The sequence below is a fragment of the Hyaena hyaena genome, unplaced genomic scaffold (assembly GCF_003009895.1).
Source record: "Hyaena hyaena isolate Hyena2069 unplaced genomic scaffold, ASM300989v1 scaffold_754, whole genome shotgun sequence".
Lineage (NCBI taxonomy): Eukaryota > Metazoa > Chordata > Mammalia > Carnivora > Hyaenidae > Hyaena > Hyaena hyaena.
Genome location: NW_024081381.1, coordinates 862,064 through 878,492, shown reverse-complemented (window position 1 = coordinate 878,492; position 16,429 = coordinate 862,064). Strand labels below are relative to the sequence as shown.

The following is a 16,429-nucleotide window of genomic DNA, read 5'->3' as shown; positions in this document are numbered from 1 at the left end:
AGTCATACAAGAATAAATATTAAAAGTGGTCTTCAAATTGAAGCGATTAAATGCCAAAACCCATGCTCTTTCCCCAAAAAGGCACTAAATGGAAAGTATCCATTACATATTTGTATAAATTTGACTGTGTGGGGGGAGATGTTTAAAAGATAGACACACATTCAGATGGTTCAGAATTCAAAAGGCACAGGGGCGCCTGGGTGGCTCAGCTGGTTAAACGTCCTATCTTGGCTCAGGTCATGATCTCAAGGTTCATGAGTTTGAGCCCCAAGTGGGGCTCTCTACTGTCAGCACAGAGCCCACTTCAGAACCTGTCTCCCACCCTCTCTGCCCCTCCCCGGCTCTCTCTTTCTCTGTCTCAAAAATAAACATTTTTTTTAAATGTTTTATTTATTTCTAGGAGAGAGAGAGAGAGAGAGACAGCGTGAGCAGGGAAGGGTCATAGAGAGAGGGAGTCACAGACTGAAACAGGCTCCAGGCTCTGAGCTGGCAGTCAGCACAGAGCCCGACGCGGGGATCGAACCCACCAACCGCGAGATCATGACCTAAGCGAAAGTCGGACGCTTAACCGACTAAGCCACCCAGGCGCCCCTAAACATTTTTTTTTAATTCAAAAGGCACAAAGGGGTACAAAGTGGAAAATCTCCCTTCCCTCTAGAAGCAGCCTGTGTTATCAGATGTTTTATGCATGTATAGGGTGCTTTACTGGTTAACTTAGCATAGTGGTTAAGAATAACAGGTGCTAGAGTCAGGCTTCCTGGTTCAGATCCTGGTTCCACTACTCACCTGCTGTGTGAGTTTAGGAAAATTCCTTCACTTCTCTACAGCTTAGTTTATTCAGCTATAAAGATGTAAAATGAGGATGGTAGTAGTACCTGCCTTATAGGGTTGCTGTAAGTATTTAAATGAGTGATATATTGAAACTCTCCCAACAGTGCTTGACTAGAACACAATTTAAGATGTTAGCTATTCTCTATATAATTATGATATATATAATTTTCTTTTCTTTCTATACCATTCCCACAGTTTGGTATTTTGCATTTCTTCCTTAACTATCTTGGTGATCATTCCATATCTCTATATTATTATTAATAATAGCTGCACAGTACTCCATTTTGTGGTTGTTTTAGAGTTTACTTAAACAGGCCACCAGTATTGAGCACTTAGGGAGTGTCCACTCTTTCATATTATAAACAGTACTGCAATGAATCATCTTTTACATACATCTTTTAGCACATGTATGAATCTACCTGTAAGCTAAATTCCTAGAAGTATAAACGCTGAGCCAAATAGTATATGGATTTGTTAATTTGCTGGATTTTGCCAAATTGCCCACTCTAGAGGTTATACCAATTTAACTTCCACTGGTAATTTACGGGAATGCCTGTTTCTGGACAACCTGCCAATATTGAGCTTAAGCAAACTTTTTTATATTCACCACCCTCAAAAATGGAAAAGAATATCTCAGTAGTTTTTGTAGCCATTTCTTTAGTATAAATGAGGCTGAACATCTTAAATTCCAATTGTATTTTATCCACTGGATTTTGCAACGTGGCAATCGCCATTGACCTTGTGGGCCCAGTTTTACTAGCATGAAGGAGGGATAGTCCAATTAAGAGGGCTGAGGAATAAACAGGGTGTAATGGGTAGAGTGGGAGCAGGCAAAAATATAACTAAAAGGAAAGAGAAATAGGGGAGATGGTTGGAGGGAGAGGGAGGGGTTTTTAAGACCTTGCACTATGTTTAAATCGCAGGGACTTCAGGCACTGCCAATTACTAGCTGGGCGATCTTGTGCACGTAGCTTCACCTCTCTGGGGACTCATTTTCCTCCTCCGTAAAAATTGGGCTAATAGTTCCTACCACATAGGGCTGCTGTAATGATTACATGAGTGAACAAATTCAACAAACTCAGTAAAGGACCTGGCAAAAATGTCATACCATAGGACCGAACGGTCCTCCTCGCCCCAGACCTTTAGCTGTGTTTTCAGAGACACCGATTTTCCCAGAGCTCTCTCGCGACTCCAGCCTTAGAACTGGAATGGCGGCTGGCAAGATTTAGGTTCCGCCGCCTGTGTGCAGGCGCGCGCGACGACTGGGGCGGGGGCGCGAGGGGCGGGGCCACGGCCGCCTGGGCTGTTCCGACGATCGCGCACCGCCCCCGCCGCGCCCCGCGCCCGCCCTTGTTAGCAGGCGCCTCCCGCCCCCCGCATTGCTGATGCTGCTGCTGGCAGACATGGACGTGGTGAATCAGGTACGCGTTCCAGCACCGAGGACAGAGCCCGCTGCTGCCCGGCCTCCCTGCCGGGATGCAGCGGATCTGGCGACTCTGAGAGGTGGTGGCCAGGGTCCTGGCAGCAGATACCCGGTCCCGGAGCTGGGGCTGGGGTCTGCGGCAGGCGAGGGAGGAAAGGGGAGGTGGAGAAAAGAAGGAGTGCGCCCTTTGCCGCAACGAGGGCCGTCCTCACTGCCGCAGCGGGGTCCGCCAGGAGCCGGATTCCTTACTCGCGACCGTGAGGAGAGGAGAGGAAGAGGGGTCTTGGGGCTAGGGTAGGGGCGGGGGGGGGCGAGGGGAGGAGGAGTGGAAGAAGATGGGGGTTGCTGTAGATGAGGTAGGAAATAGAGCGACAGAAGGCGTTGGGGCGGGGGATGGGGGGAGAGCTGACACCTGCCCCTCCCATAGAAGGTACCCTAGTAGATGACCACCCTTTCCCCCAGAACAGACCAAGGGGGACGATCCGATTTTGTCTCTCCAAAGCCCCTAGTCGCCCCTCCCCCAGCACATATCCAGTCAAGCCATGTCCCAGCCCTCCCCCACCTTAATTAGCCCGGACTTTCTCTACCATCTCACTCTTCTTCGCCACCTCAGAACCTCACCCCCTCTCTAACCAGTACCAACCCCTCCCCATCCTCATCACTTCAGACCCCCCCGACCACCATCTGACTCACCTTTACCGCTGTAGACCCCTCCCCCACCCTAGCCAACCTGATTCCCTCCCTGTTATGACTCACCTTCACCACCCAAAACCCCCTCCCCCACCCTAATGAACCCCAATTCCTTCCTCACTCTCTCCACCTGATCCCCTTGGCCATCTGACTCACCTTTACCGTTTCAGACCTTTTCGCCTTCCCCAATTAGTCCTGACCCCATCCACATCTTCCTCACCCTGACAACCCTCTGCCATCTACCTCACTATCTCACCAAACCCCCCCTTCCAGTCCTGAACCCCAGGGGTCTTCTCTCAGAGACCCTGTGCTCACATTCCTTTAAGTGTCACTTTCTCCTTCTCACTCCCTCTCCGAACATCACTCCCTCCTGGAGGTCACATGCCCTATCCCCAAGGGTCATTGCCTGGTGGCCTTGCCCCTCACCTCCCTCTCCATGCCCAACAACCCCACCCCCTCCCCACCGTTTCTCTCCTCAGCTGGTGGCCGGGGGTCAGTTCCGGGTGGTCAAGGAGCCCCTTGGCTTCGTGAAGGTGCTGCAATGGGTGAGTGTGGATTGGGCCATGGGAAGAGAGAAGGAGGTAGTGGGGTCTGGAAGAGCAAGGGTGGAGTAGAGGTGGGGAGCACAGAATGGATGGGTGGGTGGGGGATGGAAGGTGATGAAAAGAATTGGGCTCCAGGGTGAAGTCCCAGGGGGTTGGGGCTAGAGAATAGATGGGCTGTGATGTGACGTCATGTAAGACCAAGGGTACTCCCCGTTGTGAAGTGAAAGAATGTGACATCCTACCTCCTCCCCTGAGGTGAGAGAGGGGCAGGGGAGGTGGAGCCTGAAGCTGGTTGCTGCGGAAAAGATGTAAAGCCAGAGAAACCCAGAGACAGTGAAAGAAAGAGAATGAGAGGCAGGAAATGATGGAGACAGAGGTGGAAATACCAAGAGAAAAAGATTCAGAGATGAGAGAGAGTGAAGACAAACAGAAAGAGACAAAGAAAAGGGAGACAGAAATGTACAGAGAACAGAGATCCAAAGAGAAATAGACACAGGGAAAGTTGCAGAAAAATGGAAAGGGGGAGAGATTGAAACAGAGAAAAAGAGGTACTCAGAGGAGAGAGAAAAGGAGGAACTGAAAAGAGAAAGAGATTCACAAGGGAGACAGAGAGAGCATGATACAGAGACCAAGTCAGAGATGGAACAGGAAGATAGAGACAAACAAAGGACAGAAAGACACATAGAGACATACATTTACACAGAGAAAGAGAAAAAAGAGACAGAAAGAGACACACATTGATGCTAGAGAGTCAGAAGCAGAGAGACAGAGATACAGAGACATCTGAGAAAGAGAAACAGACAGATACCAAGAGAACTAGAGATCTAGAGAACAACAGAGACAGGCAGAAATACACAGAGAGACACAGAAATAGAGAGACTGAAACGGAAGAGAGGAGGAAGGGGTCAGGGCATGGGGAGGTAGAGACTGAGAGAGACATTGAGAAAAAGACTGGAAGAGACAGCCACACCCCTGTAATCAGCTTGTCCTTGGAGCCGATGAGCCCTGATTAGGGGGTGGGGGTGGGGACGGGTCCATCTGCTGCTGTTTGTGCTGGGCCCTGATCTGTCCAGAGGAGGGCATCCCCATCCCACGTGTACACAGAATAACCATGGCCATCCCCATCCCTGCTGCCCAAGGTCTTTGCCATCTTCGCCTTTGCCACATGCGGCAGTTACACCGGGAAGCTCCGGCTGAGCGTAGAGTGTGCCAACAAGTCCAAGAGTGATCTCAGCATCGAGGTTGAATTCGAGTACCCTTTCAGGTGCGCCCCCACCCTACCCTATCCCTGGGATCCCAAGAGAAAGGGTGGGGGTGGGGTGGGACTGGCCAACACCACCTCCCCAGTGGCTCCTGTTCAGCCCCCACCTCAGGGGACCACACTGGCTAAAGTCACTGCGCAAGCACTGAGCACCTACCTTGTGCCTGGCATTGCTCTGGACATCTAGACATGTGGTGATCCAGACAGGCCTAGGCTGTTGACCTCTGGCTATGTTCTAGTGAATAGGGAGGGGCAGGAGACTGGTAATAGACAAGATCCAAAAGTAGAATTATATATGTATTTATAGCCTTACCACAGTAGGTGCTCAATTAATGTCAGCCAATCTTATTTAATTCCCATTCATTTGTTCCATACACATTTTTGAGAACCTATTGTATGCCAGTTTCTGCTCAAAGTGCTGGGGACCTAACGGGAAAAAACAGACCCAGCTTTTTACCCTTACGGAACCAACATTATAACAAATGAATTGATAGAAAGAGATGATTGCAGATTGGGAGAAATTCAAAGAGGGGACCCTCATGCACGGTTTTATAACAGAGAATAATGAGTGGATGCTGATTAGCTATAGGAAATGACTAAATCTAATTAAGCAATTCTTATATTTACTGAGCTGTGTGCGCCAGGTGCTAGGTACATGAGGGTAAGCACAAGCAGGCAAGGTCACTGACCTCACGATGCTACTTTCCTCCTGGGTGGGATCGGAAGACAGAGACCCACAGACACAACTTTAATAGAGGCTTCTGAGGCTCCTCCACTACTTGGACAAATCACATAACTGCTCTGGGTCTCAATTTTCTTGTCTGCAAAAGGGGATAATAATACCCACCTTACAAGGTCATGATGAATATTAAGTAAGTTAATACTTGGAAAGTGCTTAGCACAGTGCTGGGCACACAATAAGCATTCCATGAGTGTTTTTTATTTTTATTTATTTTTATATTAGAGAGAGAGTGTGTGTGTGTGTTCATGAGCAGGGAATAGGGGAAGAGAGAGAGAGGAGAGCCGGGGGGGGGGGCGGGGGAGGGGGCGGGGAATCTTAAGCAGGCTCCATGCTAAGCACAGAGCCCAATGCAGGGCTCGATTCTACATCCCTATCATCATGACCTGAGCGAAACCAAGAGTCAGACACTCAACTGACTGAACTACCCAGGCGTCCTGCTCCATGAGTGTTTTTGTTAAAATAAAGAAAATAAATACCTTTAAGGGACTCAGGAAAGAGGTCAGGGATTGAGTTGGAAATTGGGCACTTTTGAGCACTAAGGATAAATGTAGGCTCAGGGGATCACCCAGGGTGAGAGGGAAGAGTGGAGAGAGGAAAACCCAGCACAGGCCCTGAGCAATGGTTGAAAGAAAAAGAGGCACTAGAGAGGTGTGGCCCCAGGGGCAGAAATCCACTGGTTCACAGAAGCTAGGGAAGAGAGTTTGGGGAAGGATAAGTTGGCAGGATGGGATACTGCTGGGGACAGTCCCTTTGGGAATCCAGAAGGCCACAAAAGCCAGTGGACCCCCAATAGCTCCCATACCTAGGACCTCCAGTCCTAAGATATGCCTTTTACCCACAAGTCTCCTGGAAAAAGAGTCTTTTCCCCCAGCCCTCCTAACTGATGCCCCCACTTCCCTTAAAACCCCCCAAGAAGCTCTCAGGACAGCCCCTTCTCCCAACCCAGCCTACTAGGAACCCAGAAACTCACCCAGATTCAACTCTTAGCTCTGTCATTTAGCAATTATACAACCTTGGCCTTAACAAAACCTTGCTGAGCCTCTGTTCATCTGTCAAATGGGTATAATAATGCCTGCTTTAGAGAATCGAGGGGGGGAGGGTCATTAAATGAGTCAATTATTTAAAGTGCCTTGTAGGTCATCAATAAGTGCAAGCCCCTTCCCTCAGAACCTTTGCTACACAAGAGGACTAGCACCATTTCCTTAGTCTCAGAATCCTACCCCCCAATCTGAGACCAAGGATCTGGGACCATACCCCAGACCTTCTCCCTAAACACATTTTCTCCTATGACCCCTCCTCCATTACATCGCAGGAAAGGTCCCAGGATACCTCCCCAATCTGCCTCTCCCCACCTCACATACATACTTCCAGGACCCCTTCTACCCTCCTGTCTTTCTGTTTCCTGCTTTGTAGTCTCTGAGCTCTCCTCTGCTATGCATGTTTCTTTTCTCTTGGGGACCTGAAGTGGGGTAGAGAGAAGAGTCAACACGATGTAAGGGAAAACATAGGGTTCAGATCCCACTGCTCCATTCACTCCCCAGCTGTGTGACTTTAGGCAAGTTAATGTGCTTCTCTGAGCCTCTATACATTTCATTTATTTTTTTTTTTAAATTTTTTTTTAAATGTTTTATTTCTAGGAGAGAGAGAGAGACAGAGTGAGCAGGGGAGGGTCAGAGAGAGAGGGAGACACAGACTGAAACAGGCTCCAGGCTCTGAGCTGGCAGTCAGCACAGAGCCCGACGCGGGGCTCGAACCCACGAACCGCGAGATCATGACCTAAGCGAAAGTCGGACGCTTAACCGACTAAGCCACCCAGGCGCCCCTATACATTTCATTTAATACACATTTACTGAGCACCTACTATGTGGCAGGACTAATCCAGGTCCTAGGGATACAGCAGTGAACACAACAAAGGAAAAACCCCAGACCTTCTCTAGTTAACAAGAAAAATCAAGAAAAAAGTAAGACACACGATATGTCAGATGAGTGGGGTATCATTGCTATGGAGAAAAATGGAGCTAGGAAGAGGGCTAAGGAGTGCTGGGAGGGAATGGGTCCATTTAATTTTAATAGTGAGAGCAGGGAAGGCCTCACTGAGGTGACAGTTGAGCAAAACCTGAAGGACATGAAGGGAGTGATACATGAAGATATCTAGGAGAAGGACATTCCAGTGCAAAGATCCTGAGGTGGAAGGGTGCCTAGTATGTTTTACTAATAATTAAAAAAGGTCAAAGTGCCTGGGTTGGAATAGGGGATGAATAAGACCCATTTCACCAGGATGCTGTGAGCAATCAGAAAATGTGACTGGAATACACTAGGTGCTCAGTGAATGGTTATTTCCTCCTCTTTCTTCCTGGGACCCTGTCAGAATCTGGGGAACCCATGACTGGTAGGGGGAATGCGGGTGTTCTTAGGGTCTGGGCCACACCTGCTGTCTCTCTCCACAGGCTGCACCAAGTGTACTTTGATGCACCCACCTGCCGAGGGGACACTGACAAAGTCTTCCTGGTAGGAGACTACTCCTCATCGGCCGAATTCTTTGTCACAGTGGCCGTTTTTGCCTTCCTCTACTCCATGGGGGCTCTGGCCACCTACATCTTCCTGCAGAACAAGTACCGAGAGAATAACAAAGGACCTATGATGGTGAGCCCCCACCGCCACTCAAATGCAGGGGCCGGGGGGGACACGAAGGCTCAGGGACACCGCCATGTTCATAGGCCACACTGAATCCCACAGTCCCACATGCAAGCAGTCACCATAACAGCCACAGATGTTATTGCTGCTGAGGCTGTGAGCATAAAAGAAACCAAATCATAGAATGACAGGGACACACTCATAGCCCACACAGAATCCCAGACAGGCCTACACCTGGAAACCCGCCACCTCACACACAACCACACAGTCTAGATCAAAGAAAGGTGCACAGAGGTCATGCCTGTCACCGTGACACCCAGACACACTGATTCCTACACAGCTGTACTCATACACCCTCATCCCAGACACTAAATGACACAGATTTCCACATTCAGACAAAAGCACGAAGACACACTACTTTCCACAGATTCAGAAACCATCCCACAAAATCCCCCCCACACCTACACATCACAATTACACTCCCACATCCTCTGTGTTACATACACCACACACAAGCCCAGGTTAGGAATCCTCACCTTCAAGTGAGTATTGGGGGCTTCAGAGCTGAAAAGGCAGGGGAGAGACAGGGCTTTTCTGTGGGACCTCCCCCTCCCCCAAGGAAGCCTGTGATCTGAGGAGGCCCCACAGCATGACATGAAGCAGCCTACTCACAGCGTTGTCTGCCTTTCTTCTGTCTGTCCTAGGACTTTCTGGCCACGGCAGTGTTCGCCTTCATGTGGCTGGTTAGCTCATCAGCATGGGCCAAGGGGCTGTCAGATGTGAAGATGGCCACTGACCCAGAGAACATTATCAAGGGGATGTCTGTCTGCCACCAGACAGGGAATACGTGCAAGGAGCTGAGGGACCCTGTGACCTCTGGCCTCAACACTTCAGTGGTAAGCCCTGGGAAAGTGGCTGAGCTGGCGGGCCAGCTGGGGAGGGAGGCTGGGAAATTCACAGTCTGGCATGGGGAGTGGTGGAGAGAGAGCATGAGAGGAGAATTTAGATGAGATCCAAGAGGGCTCCCTGGAGGAGACATGCCAACAACAGTGCCTTTAAGGATGAGATAGCAATTTTAACCATTGCGATACTCCAAATAGTCCCCAAAAGGGGAATATGAGGCCTTCTGACCGATTAGGTTAGGGAGATCTGGATCCCAGGCCCAGCCTAGTCATGTAGAATCTCTGACGACTCAAGACCATCTTGCGACCTCAGTGTTATGCAGTTTGCAAAATGCGAGTAACTTGCAATGCTTCCCACTTGGGCGCCCCCTACTGGCTGGAGTCAAAGTGTCTGAGTTTCAATCCCAGCTCTGACACCTGTGACCTCAAAACTAGTTCCTCAGCAAGGGGGAGAAGAAGGGCGGAAATGGTGGGGGAAAGGGAGAGAGGCAAACCAAGAGAGACTCTTGAATGCTGACAAAAACTGAGGANGAAGGGCGGAAATGGTGGGGGAAAGGGAGAGAGGCAAACCAAGAGAGACTCTTGAATGCTGACAAAAACTGAGGACTGATGGATGTGGGGGGGAGGGGGGAGGGGGATGGAGGAGGGCACTTTTGGGGATGAGCACTGAGTGTTATGTAGAAACTAATTTGACAATAAACTATTTGTAAAAAAAAATAAAAATAAAAAGATATTAAGGACAAAAAAAAAAAAAAAAACTAGTTCCACAGCCTCATTCTGAGCATGTAAATTGAAAACTAGGGGCGCCTGGGTGGCTCAGTCGGTTGAGCGTCCGACTTCGACTCAGGTCATGATCTCATGGTTCATGGGTTAAAGCCCCACGTCGGGCTCTGTGCTGACAGCTAGCTCAGAGCCTGGAGCCTGCTTCAGATTCTGTGTCTCTCTCTTTCTCTGACCCTCCCCCTGTTCATGCTGTTTGTCTGCCTCTCTCTCAGAAATAAATAAAACATTAAAAAAAAAAAAAAGCTAGTATGAGGCCCTGCTCCAAAGTTGAGTATTTAGTGAACTAATAACAAAGTGCTTAGAAAAGGGCCTGGCACGTTGTATACAAGTGGTACAGATGCTAAGATTCCAACTTTTTTCTGTCGCTTGCTGGGTGTGAGACCTTGAGTATCTTAGCCTCTCTGGGCCTCGGTTTCCTCAACTATAAAGAGGAGATATTACCTTCTGCCCCAAAATTGAATTATATTATATGTAAGTTCGATATATTTGTTCTAATATAAAAGTACATATTTATATAATATTTATGTGTATATACATATATTTGCATATACAAACCTATGTGTATATATGCATCTATTGGTGGTATATCTACATATTTAATAAAAATTTATGCCTAACATTTTACTATATTACAAATTTATAGTTTACCATAGTTTATACATGTATAAATGTGTATATGTAATAGTGATTGATGTCAACATCCCCGAGAATCTGAATTCTAATACCCTCCATGCCCTCCACCCCCACCCCAGGTGACTTTTCTCCACATTTATGTTCATGAGCCAGGACTCTATAGGGCCTTGGTTTTAGAAACTACCACCCTTCGAGGGGCGCCTGGGTGGCTTAGTCGGTTAAGCGTCAGACTTTCGCTTAGGTCATGATCTCGCGGTTCGTGGGTTCGAGCCCCGCGTCGGGCTCTGTGCTGACTGCCAGCTCAGAGCCTGGAGCCTATTTCAGTCTGTGACTCCCTCTCTCTCTGACCCTCCCCTGCTCACGCTGTCTCTCTCTCTCTCTCTCTCTCTCTCTCTCCTAGAAATAAATAAAACATTAAAAAAAAAGTTTAAAAAAAAAGAAAAGAAACTACCACCCTTCGGGAGGCCCGACACGCGTGGCCTCCATATTCCCCGGGGCCACGTCAAGGGGCGCGCGGTATGACAGCAGGGCTTTGTCTCCCTGCAGGTGTTCGGCTTCTTGAATCTGGTGCTCTGGGTCGGCAACTTGTGGTTCGTGTTTAAGGAGACAGGCTGGGCTGCCCCATTCATGCGCGCACCCCCCAGCGCCCCCGAGAAGCAACCAGCGCCTGGAGACGCCTATGGCGAGGCGGGCTACGGGCAGGGCCCCGGCGGGTACGGGCCCCAGGACTCCTACGGGCCCCAGGGCGGCTACCAGCCCGACTACGGGCAGCCAGCCGGCAGCGGTGGCGGTGGATACCCACAGGGAGACTATGGGCAGCAAGGCTACGGCCCTCAGGGTGCGCCCACCTCCTTCTCCAATCAGATGTAGTCTGGTGAGTGACTGGCGGGCGGTGCGGTCAAGGAGGGTACAGGAAAGGAGACGGGCGGGTCAGTAAGCCAATAAGAGTCAGTAAACCAATAGAGAGGCGGAGCTACATGCTAAGGACGAAAAACTAGGCAATAAATGAAGAGCAAGAGAGTGGTGCTTGAAGATGGGCAGAATGAAGAGCCAATGGGAGAGAAGTAGAAGTGCCTCTCTGAACGGAATGGCACGGGGACTTCCATATAGTGCAGGAGCCACTGAGGGAAGAGGAGGTGGGCCTTAGAAGTGATTGATAAGCCAATATGTTAGGAGAAGGCCAGTAGATGGTGAGAGTAAAGGGGCTTGGGTCATGAAGGTCAGACAAGCTCACCAATCTCGGAAGAAGTGATAGATCTGCCACCTCTCCCCAACCCTTGTGGTGAGGAAGGTGGTGTAGAATTTCACGAAAGGAAAAGGGAGCGTCAGAGGCAATGGAAAGGCTTGCAGGCCTTTTTTTCTGGGCCTGAAAAGGGAAGTGTGATTTCCTCATATACGAGGGAAGGAAATGGGGAGAAGAGGCAGGGGGATGGCAACACGTGGGTGGGGGTAGCTTCTTGCACTTGGCCAATATGGAAGGGATAGGGAGGAGTTTATTAGGTACCTCACATCTAATTCATCAAAAAAAAAAACCCTGCTGACTCTACTTTAAAAATATGTCCATAATTTTATACTTCTCACTGTCCTCTCCGAGCCTTGACATCTTCACAGCTTTCCACCCGTATTTCCATTCTGTTCTACTCACAGCATTGGGAAGGATCCTATTAAATCCTAAATCAGGACACGGCCCTCCTGTGCTCAGAGCTCTGGCTGAGCTCCCATCTCACTCACATTAAAAGCCAAAGTCCTCACCAGGGGCCTACAACAAGCCTCACCAGTCACTTCTCTGACCTCCGGCTTCCTACTACTCCCCACCCCCAATTCTGTTCCAGGCACAATCCAGCTTCAGGGCCTTGGGTACTTGCTCTCTCCCTGGAGTTTTGCACCCACACACCCTGATAACCTTACCCGGCCAGCTTCTTACAAGTTCCCTTTCTTATCTCTCTTTTAGTACCTTGTGTTTGTCTTTATCACAGTCCGTGATTATTAGTTAATATGTTTATTGACTATCTCTTCCACTAAACTAGGCGACGTGACTATGACTTATTTATGCTGCATACATATCACTTAGAGCCCTACTAATATTAAGAAACCATTATTGAGGAAATAATAGAAATGACATGAGGTATTTTACTCTCATTTTGCTTCTCTGCTCAAAATCTTCCCATGACTTACACCTCATTCAGAGTCAAAGCTAATGCCCTCACCGCCTAGTCCACAAGGCCGTCTATGACCCCATTACCTACCTCTCTGGCATCACCCCCTACCACTGTCCCATACTCATACCACTCAAGCCCCACTGACCTCCTTGCTGTTCCTCAAACACACTAGACATGGTTCCACCCCAGGGCCTTTGCACAGACCTTTCAGGCATGGTTCCCCCTGCCTAAAATGGCCTTCATTCCAGTTATCTACATGGCTAATTCTTTCACCTCCTTAATTCTTTATTCCAATATCACTCCTTAAATGAAGTCTTCTCTGACTACCCTACTTACTACAGCAACGTTTCTTCCCGTGTTGGTACTCCTAATCCCCCTCACTCTGGTCTACTTTTTGTTTTTACATTTCCCTTATTACTTCCTTACGTCATCCTAGATAACTCGCTTATTCATTTTCGTTATTGTTTGAAGTCTGTCTCCTCTGCCACAATGCAAGCACCACAAAGATAAGGATTTTTGTTTTGCCCAATACAGTTTATCACCAGTGGCTAGAACAGTACCTATAAATGTACTTTTTGGGGTTGGGGGAGGGGCAACCATAATGTCTTTCATACTTAACCTAGTGGGCACAAGGTATATCTTCCCAATAGGAGCGGCTAGAGGACTATGAGTGAAGGAAGAAGGAAGGAAGAAAAGGCATGGCAGATGGAGGGTAAAGCCGAGGTGGAGGCCTAGCAGCCCAGCCCCCCTCCCTAAGGGCATGACCTAAGTCTGGACCCCCTCTCCTTTCTGTGTCTTTTGTCTCCACAGGTCAGTGCAGCCCGGGAGGACCCCATGGGTGGGCAAGAGCTCAGAAGCCCTGCCCCCCTTCCCACCCCTACACCCCAGGTCTCCGCCCCTCAAGCCAGGAGACTCTAACTCTCTTTGCTGTTTATATATATATATATTATATATAAATATCTATTTATCTGTCTGAGCCCTGCCCCCACTCCACACCCCTCCTGCATTAGGGGCCTGACATTGAGTGGGCCCCTCTCCTACCCCCACCGCTTCCCTTGCATCCCTTGGCCCCTCTCTGTTCCCTGGCCCTGTGCCCTGAGGTTGGGGGACTCCGAAAGGGAGACAGGGAAAAAACAAATTTCAGCTATGTGGGGAGGGTGGGTGTGACTTCAGACTCTCTCCCCTCTCTCCCTTCCCTCCTCCCAACTTGGCCTGGATTCTTCCAGCAATGTCTGGACAGGGGCCATTAGGGGAAATTCAACCCTGAGAGGGGAGAAAGGCAGACTCGGGGACTTGAGATGCAAGGTGGACTTGGAGAGGAGCTCTGGGGTGGAGAGGACTAGTCAGCCATACTGGATCTGGAGTCAGAAGAAGAGGGATGCCTTAGAGCATTCTGGAGTGGGGCTTGAAAGGAGGCTGAGGCTGTGGTTCTAGAATGGGTGTAGCTTTGAGTGAGGCGCGGGTTGGGCCCCAAGAGTGGGCAGGGTTTGGAGTAGGACAGGATTTTGTGGAAGGAGTGTGACTTGGAACCTGGAGACTGTTTGGAAGATCATTGAAGGCATGGTTCTAGAGGGGTGGGACCTGAATCAAGTAGGGGGTGAGGCTCCAGAATGGGCGGGTCTTGGGTTGGGACAGGTCTATGGAAGGGGTGTAACTAGGAACATTCAGGAGAATGAGTTTGATTGATTCTAAAGGGGGCAAATCTTGTGCAAGGCAAGAAGTGGGATTCAGGAATGGGCCAAGCTTGAGGTGAGGTCATGGTCTGGGTTCTAGGCAGGGCAGGGCTTAGAGTGGGTGTTCATGGTGGTTTCAGAAGGGGCAGCCCACCCTAATGGAGCAGTGAAAAAAAAATATTTTAAAGTGGGCAAGTTTGCCAGTGCGGGGGGGGGGTGCGGGGGGGCAGGAATATCCCTGGCCAAAGCTGGGGACTGAAGTAGCCTGGGAGGAGCTGAGAGGTGTAGCTTGGAGGGTAAGGGGTGGGACCCAGAGAGAAGCATCCCCCACACCCTTGCCCAGGCCCATGATGGGACAGCTAGGTAATCAGAGGACAGAGCCAATAGGTCTGTGGGGCCAGCCCACCCTTCTTCCCCTTTCCTTACCTCCTCCCTCCCTCCATACACCCACCCATCCCGGGGTGGCTAGAGACCCGGTCTGGAGTCCCTATCCTGCACCCTCTGCTGTGTCTGTGACGTCGGTAGTGCCTGTGATTGTGTGTTGCCATTTTGTCTGGCTGTGGTCCCTCCCGCTCTCCTCCAGACGCCCACCCTTTTCCTTGCCCTTCGGTATTGTTTGAAGACCTCCCCAAGGAAGAGCAAATAGGATTAATTCTCCTCCCCTAAATAAACTCCTCAACCACCTAGTCCACCCGGCTCTGATTTCTCAGTGTGTCTTTTTTGGGGGGCAGTGGTGGGCAATGAAAAGAAGGAGAAATGGGGGAGAGGTAGTGAGAGGAATCTCCACCCCTGACCTGCTGGACCTGCCATTCAAGTCACCCCATCATTTTAGGTCCCTTGAGCAGTGTTATAGGAAGCCTCATGTTCAGTGAAGCCTCTCCGGTTGAGCATTCTAAGTCACGCTCTGAGTAGTCCTGCCCAGTGTCCCACTACTGGCCGCCGGCTAAATACCCTGTCTTTCTAGGGGTTCCATTCTAATTCTGCTCCACTAGCCACTCTTCTTCCCAGATCCCGTGGAACCCTGTCCTCAAACCCCAAGGGGTCCGAATAGAACCCCTACACTTAACAAGGAGACTTCTCTCTACCTAACCCACTTCATATTCTTCAGACTCTTCTTTCTTGCCATTTTCTTCCTCTGCCCCAGCTAGAGAACCCGGAGACCGGCTGGGCTGCAAGGCCAGAAGGCAGGTCACTGGAGTGACTCATTAGTTCATTCATTCATTCATTCCTTTTAACCCCTCCCTGGCTACTCCCTGGGGCAGGGAGGGGCTGGAAGTGACTGGGATGTGCATACTGGAGCTGGGTACTGGTGAGGTCCTGTGTGCCCACAATAAAAGGCCCAGCTGCCACCGCCACCTTGCCTAATTAGAAACCCCTGCCTGGCACCCAAGTTCTGACTGCGGGCCAGGGACACCCTCCTCCCAGCCCCGAAGGATGGTGAAGCCTGACATGTGAAGGAGAGACTCCCAGCTATGGACTGAACTCAGGGGAAGGGATATCTAATTGGAGAGAGAAAAATGGGAGCCAGGGAGGGAAGGCTTTAAGATCTATTTCTCAGGACTAAGGGGACATGACAGCTGGGCCTGTAAGGAAAGGGAGGGAGCAGGAAGTAGGGCCTCCCAACCTGGCCTGTGACTTTAACCTTTTGCCCATAAATCTCAAATACTCCTGGCTCTGATAGGGTTTTAGTGTGGGGGCTGTAGGGGTGAGAGTTAGTTCTATGAAGGTGGCAAGGGAGCACCAGCTGGGACTGCAATAGGCTTGGGGATCACACTTGGCAGCATTCATTGGAGAGAAAGAGACCCTCAGAACATCACCAGGGGAGAGGAGGCCAAGAGGTGGCTTTAACCCCTCCTACAAATAAACATCCAAGATAAATGGACATGAAACGCCAGTACAAGTACAGTAGCGCACACCCCTTGCAGCCAAGTGGCCACTTCCAAGTTCAGCGCGCGCGCGCACACACACACACACACACACGCCCCTTCAGGCCCTAGAATATCCTGTAAGAGGCCATGTGTTACCCTGGGGTGGTAGGGGGCGTGCCTTCTGAGGCCTGGTTCTGTCTGGGGCAGGAAGGCTGGAGAGCTCTCCTCTACGGCTCTCCTGGGCTGCGTGCCCCTCACCTCTAGGCAGGGGGCGCCTTGGCCGGG

At 50.0% G+C, this 16,429-nt stretch overlaps 1 protein-coding gene across 1 annotated transcript; it reads left to right on the top strand.

Moving 5' to 3' along the window:
* The first annotated feature begins 2,216 nt into the window (after window positions 1-2,216).
* Window positions 2,217-14,973, top strand: LOC120221006 (synaptophysin). Its single transcript, XM_039218250.1, has 7 exons — window positions 2,217-2,252; window positions 3,424-3,489; window positions 4,629-4,753; window positions 7,940-8,135; window positions 8,831-9,022; window positions 10,991-11,318; window positions 13,414-14,973. The coding sequence occupies exons 1-6, from the start codon at window positions 2,217-2,219 to the stop codon at window positions 11,312-11,314; spliced, it is 939 nt and encodes a 312-aa protein (XP_039074181.1). The 3' UTR covers window positions 11,315-11,318; window positions 13,414-14,973.
* The last annotated feature ends 1,456 nt before the right edge of the window (window positions 14,974-16,429 follow it).

Coding starts and splice junctions, on each gene's coding strand:
- LOC120221006 (XM_039218250.1), top strand. CDS start 2,217: ATGCTGCTGCTGGCAGACATGGACGTGGTGAATCAG. Junction 4,754..7,939: donor GAATTCGAGTACCCTTTCAG/GTGCGCCCCCAC, acceptor CTCTCTCCACAG/GCTGCACCAAGTGTACTTTG. Junction 8,136..8,830: donor ATAACAAAGGACCTATGATG/GTGAGCCCCCAC, acceptor TGTCTGTCCTAG/GACTTTCTGGCCACGGCAGT.